The following is a 6,000-nucleotide window of genomic DNA, read 5'->3' on the forward strand; positions in this document are numbered from 1 at the left end:
GGGAATTTTTCAGTACAAATTATTTAAACTGAAAACGAAGGAGCTTAGCTATAGGATATTCTCGGATGAGTCTCTCTCACTCTCCCCTTAAAGCTGTTCAACCAGTGGTTAAAGCACTCACTTGGGAGGTGGGAGACGGGGGTTCAAATCCCTGTCCCACATCAGGCAGAACAAGGATTGGAACCTGAGCCTCTCACATCTTAGGTAAGTGCCCTAACTACCGGGTATAAAGGGGGGCAACACCTCCTTCAGTGGTTTTGTGAATGGAATTTTCAAGCTTCTTTTGCCTTTAATAAAAAAAGCAGTTAAAAATGCCAGCAATCAAAATGAAATAGTGTGTGTGGAACAAAGTGTTTTGGTCAACCTGAATTATTTTTTTTTCAGTTTTTTGTTCAGTTGAGTAAACTGAAATTTTTGTTTTGTTTTGGATGAACCAAATTTCTCTTTAATATTTTCATTCAGCTATCAGACAACAACAAAAAAATCAATTTGCACAGCTCTATACACAGGGCATATAAGTAGAAAGATGTTCTTTCTGATGGACACAAGCCTTGTTCTACGTTTCAATGGCGACACCACCTCAATTTTGGAAATTAAACTAGAGAAAATATGTCAGAGGGAATTAAAACCTGAGCAGAGCCAATGGACACTGACAAACAGAAGCTGATTGTTTTGATGCAGTCTGTGGGAGCTAAGAGAAATGTTTGAAATGAAATACACAGGTTGAAAGGGAAGATACTGTACATCTGGGGTCAGGCTTGGGTTATGGGGGATTACAGATATCGTTTGCAAGGATGAAAAGATACATACATATCGCATAACCGGAATAGACCCAGATTGGGGTGCAAGGGTTTTTAAAGTGTCATTGAAGAAGTGGGCTCGGGTTCATCCCCACCCATGGAATGAATAAGGAGTCCAAGTCAGTGTTGATGGAGCAGATAGGTACATGGGTGGGGTGCGTCCCTTGGTCGCTCAGGGAAGGAAGTGGGTTATTTCTCTGGTTGGCTGTCTCAGTTACTCAGTGTGGTATTGGCGGTGTCCGGTGATGTGTTCGATATAAATGTCTCTGGACCACCTGATAATGTCAGACACCATGAGCTGTCTCATGAGCCGGACGTAGTGTCAACCGACCCCACATGTTCTCAGAACCGGCTCGCTGCAGGACTCCCATGAGCCCAGGGCTCCCACGATCAGGGCGTGTACATGGACTTCATAGCCCTGGCTGATGCAAGGAGTAACAGTGAGGTTACTTCAGCCAGTGAGGCATACTTCGACTCCTTCCGTGCTCGGGCCTCGTGGAAGGCAGGGGACCGGCCTCATTACTATACTAAGCAGCCAGCTCCAGCACAGAATCCTGACTTGAGGGGGAATGTTTGTTAATACTTACTTTGAAGGACTGCCTTAAGCCTTCCTTCTGTGTTAGGGCTTGGCTACACTGGGCACTTTACAGCGCTGCAACTTTCGTGCTCAGGGGTGTGAAAAAACACCCCCAAACGCTGCAAGATACAGCACTGTAAAGCCTCAGTGAAATCAGTGCTGCAGCGCTGGGAGCCGCACACGCTACACCCGTAGAGGATGTGGTTTACGTGCAGCGCAGGGAGAGCTCTCTCCCAGCGCTGGCGCTCCGACCACACTCACACTTCAAAGCGCTGCTGCGGCAGGGCTTTGAAATTTCAAGTGTAGCCATACCCTTAGCCTTATAGGCTCTTTTAACAGAAGAAGTGAAAGCCTGACATTCTTTTCTAATTGGCATCTGATAGCTAGAGGAGAACTCTTAAGAAAACATCTGCATCCATATACATTACAGTTCATTCCAAAGGACTATTTGCAAGCAGTGATTATGATTGTGTGGGATGGAAGTCTATCACAGTTGAGGTATCATTTGTCATTTTGAAGGTCCACCATAAAAAAAATACCAAGAACAGAGAAGATACTTTTCTGTTTGTTTTATTTTATTTCAGCCATCTAAAGCATTTAAGTCCTTTTGTATTCAAGGTAGCTAGCTAAAGAATACAGAAAACTTCATCAGAAGTGACTTCTCACCAACAACTGCAAACTACCCAAGCCTTTAGAAGAAATATGCCTTTGTTAAATAATGATAGCATTTTGCCATTACAATAATCCCGTTTTAGCTGCTTTTTGTTTGAATCAACAGTACCACCTTGTGGCCAGTCAAGTGATGTCACAAAAATACGCACCTCTGATTTCTATAACAAGTGATATAGAAAGAATTTAACAAAACCAAGCAACTCTAGAACTGTGGAATTGCCACCAATAGCCAGACTGAGATGGACAGTCGGCGCATTAGTGACAACATTTAACTATTAGTCTCCACAATATCCACTGTGAATCATCAATTCTTACTCCCAGCTCCACTCTGGGAATACTGGTGATGATGTATCACATAACAAGATCTCCTGGAGGCATCACAAAGGTGGCAAGAAATAATGGTGCTTACTTACCTTTCACAACAACATTTTGTGTAGTTCTGAAAACTTTAAGAACTATTTTATGCCCTTTTGAAAGTTACAATTAACTCCCCAAACACAGCTGATGTCACTGACATAGCACACACTGGGGTGTCAGAGCAAGAATCTGATCCATGATGAATCTGCATATTAAAGAGTTTACAGCCAATAATAGACTATAGTCTTACTACTGTAGATATTCAGCATACATTTCTAGAGTTAAAAAGGGACACCTTTTCAGATCACATAGTACTGTACTGTAAACATCAAATTTTGACTGACAGATAAAAGATGTTCACATGTCAAAAAACGTTATCTGCAAAGAGCACCTATTTTTCCTACTATATGTAACATGGTTGAAAATGCAGAGGCCATCATCAAATACACTACATCTTTTTCCTAAAAAAGTGCCAAAGTTTAGACGATTTAAGTCAGTTATATTTGAAACTGAACTATTTAGTAAGCAGCTTGTCCATTTCCTTATGGGTTGAGTTAATTTGCTAAAAAAGTCCTGAAGATTTCCCAGGCAAATTCTGAAGATTTGTAAGGGAGCTGAGTAGTCCACAGAATATGGCATTTCCCCCCCACACCCAATTTAATTATTGTGAGAAGAAGGAATTATGACCAAACACTAAAAATGAACATTTTCAAGAAAAGGAGAAGTAAAAGCTAGTTTAATCAAGTCATAAATTCACATTTGACCTTACCCTTAAGTCCCCTGTGCCAGGAAAATATTCACCATATTTATGGAATGATACTGTCATGACACGGTCCGTTGTATAAAATGCTTCTTCAACACCATCACCATGATGGATATCAATGTCAATGTATAACACTCTTTGGTGATATCTGGAAAAAACATACATATAAAAAAAGGATGCAAGAGAAAATGGCGTGATTTGAGATGTCAGTGCTATGACATTCAGCAGTCAGAATGTAAATATAGCACAGAAAAATGAAATCTTAACTATCTAACCAAAAGCATGATGATAACTGACGCTACCATATCCATTCAAAGAAAATAAATGAAAAAACAAAGATCAATTGATTCATTTCTTCAGCACCAAAAGCATTCTACATTTAACCTCACTCTGTCACCCAGTAAGAATCTACACTTTGCATTCTCTTCCTGCATTCCACCCCTCTCATCCTCCCCCCCCAGCCACCTGCCCAATCACCACCACTGTTGTGATAACTGGACCTGCAAATTTACCCGAATTGTGAGCTCAACTGTAAAGAGAGAATAAGTGTCACAATAACAGATAACAAACATTGATGGGAAAAGGTGCAAAACCAAGACAGAAAGACTGAATTAGTACAAGCAAAAAAAGCTTATTGATCTAACACAAGTATTGGTAAGCAAGAAAAGTCTGGGACCAGAAATCAGTGAACAAAAATTGGTATCTTGGAAACTAGGCTTAGTTGGTGAACAGAATGAGAGGACACCCACGACTCCCTTCTGGAGTCCTCAAAAAGAGACTTTGGCTGGGGTAGGCTTTGAAGCACACTATTGTGACACTAACTGAAAAATGAGAGGAGAAGGAGCAAGTTTAACCATCATGGCTGCCTCCCCCACAATCTCCCGAGACCCTGGACCTCCTTTGGCATAATCCTGAAAAATGGCGTGATAAGACTGGGACTGAGACAGGGACCCAGACGACATCACTAACTCTGGTGGAATCCCAGCCACCACTAGGAAGGGAGACTTTCTCTTGCATGCTGTCCCTCCAGGTCCTTTTCCTTTCCCACCTTATTTCTTTTCTTTCTTATCCTTCTAATAAAAGTCTAGATTAGCTGGGCAAGACTATAATGTTGCAACATCATTGTACATTTGTGACCAGAAAAAGGAAAATAAATGCAAAGCCCAAAAAATGTGATGCTAGCACAAATCTGCCATGGCTTGGAGTGGCTGATAAGACCGCGAGCCATGCCTGTGTTTTTCTAGCAGTGAGGTTGTACATAAAAGTAAACACCAGAGACAAAAGCTGCATTTCCTTCTTTCCAGTTCTCTGCCCTTCCCCCTTTTGTATGCAGTTGTCTAGGTTTGTCTTCTTTGGAAATGGGATTGGGCTTTAAACAGTAGCAGCAGCGACAACTTGAGGCCATCCCAAGTAACTACTTCTCTTTCCCCAAAAAGGACAGTTATTAACGCCTTTAATACCATCTAACAGACTGTCAGACAAAAGTTTTTTTTATAGGTTATAATTTCATGTATATAGCTATGATGCTGAAAATATATCCTCATGCTTAAAGCAAACTCAGACAAAAACTCTCCAGAAGCAGAGGGGCAGTTCACACCTCATCAGGGTTTGGATGGGACAAACCCAGCTCACAGGCAGCAACAAAACAGTTTGTTAGACTCTGGAGGGAGTACCCCCCATCCTTTGGTCAGTTTGGAACTGTGATGTGGTATGCTCACCTGACTCTGAAAGGGGGCTGGGGGGAGACAAAGCCAAGAGGGAAAAAAAGGACATGATAAAAGAGAAAGACATTTGCTCTCTCTCTCTCTCTCCCACCTACATCTACAGAAAACACCACCATCAAGCAATTGAAGCCCTTATTAAAGGGGAGAGCCTGGCAGAAGAGCAACCAGCCAGCCTGTGGTTAGAAACATCTACATTTGTAAGGGCACTGAAAGTGTTAAGATCAGCTTAGAATGCGTTTTGCTTTTATTTCATTTGACCAAATCTGACTCATGATCACTTAAAATCTATCTTTATAGTTAATAAACTTGTTTATTCTACCTGAAGCAGTGCGTTTGGTTTGAAGCGTGTCAGAGGCTCCTCTGGGGAAAACAAGCCTGGTACATATCAAATTCTTTGTTAAACTGACAAATTCATATAAGCTTGCATCACCCAGCGGGCATAACTGGACATTGCAAGACGGAGGTTCCTAGGGCTGTGTCTGGGACCGGAGATATTGGCTAGTGTCATTTGGTTGCACAATCCAAGGAGCAGCTTACATGCCAGAGGCTGTGTGAACAGCCCAGGAGTGAGGGTTCTCACAGCAGAGCCGAGTAAGGATGGTTCCCAGAGTCAAGGATTGTAGTGACCTAGCAGATCACCGGCCCAGATAACACCAGAAGGGAACATCACAGAAAGCATTACTTAAATGTTTTACATTTCAAATGCTTTAACTTTTTCCTTCTTTTCTGTATTTTTAATAAAAGGTTTAAATGATGTTTAATGGTGTGTTTGCCATGGTACTAAGCAGACTGAATTTCTGTATACCAAACCGTGAACCTTGCTTAACACTGTTTAATATTGGACAGTAACAGGGTCATATGGGTTATGTTAACATCCTTGACTCTTTGGGCCCATATATTCCATCTAAATTAATACATTCATCTTCCCTTTCCCCCCTACTTTTTTCTTTTTCTCTCTCTCAGTGAGATGTATTCCAGCCCCTCCTCTCCCTTTCCTTTTCATAGTCAAGTATCAGAGGGGTAGCCGTGTTAGTCTGGATCTGTAAAAGCAGCAAAGAATCCTGTGGCAACTTATAGACTAACAGACGTTTTGGAGCATGAGCTTTC

The 6,000-nt window shown here is 41.6% G+C and overlaps 1 protein-coding gene across 2 annotated transcripts in view; it reads right to left on the minus strand.

The window, feature by feature from the left end:
* Nucleotides 1-6,000, minus strand: part of HDAC2 (histone deacetylase 2) — a 48,041-nt gene that overhangs the window by 21,416 nt on the left and 20,625 nt on the right. For both annotated transcript variants that reach the window (XM_032780007.2, XM_075063898.1), the window contains one exon: nucleotides 3,176-3,317. In XM_032780007.2, the coding sequence (XP_032635898.1) occupies nucleotides 3,176-3,317 (142 nt within the window). The remainder of the gene's footprint in view (nucleotides 1-3,175; nucleotides 3,318-6,000) is intronic.

Source organism: Chelonoidis abingdonii, chromosome 3 (genome assembly GCF_003597395.2).
Source record: "Chelonoidis abingdonii isolate Lonesome George chromosome 3, CheloAbing_2.0, whole genome shotgun sequence".
NCBI lineage: Eukaryota > Metazoa > Chordata > Testudines > Testudinidae > Chelonoidis > Chelonoidis abingdonii.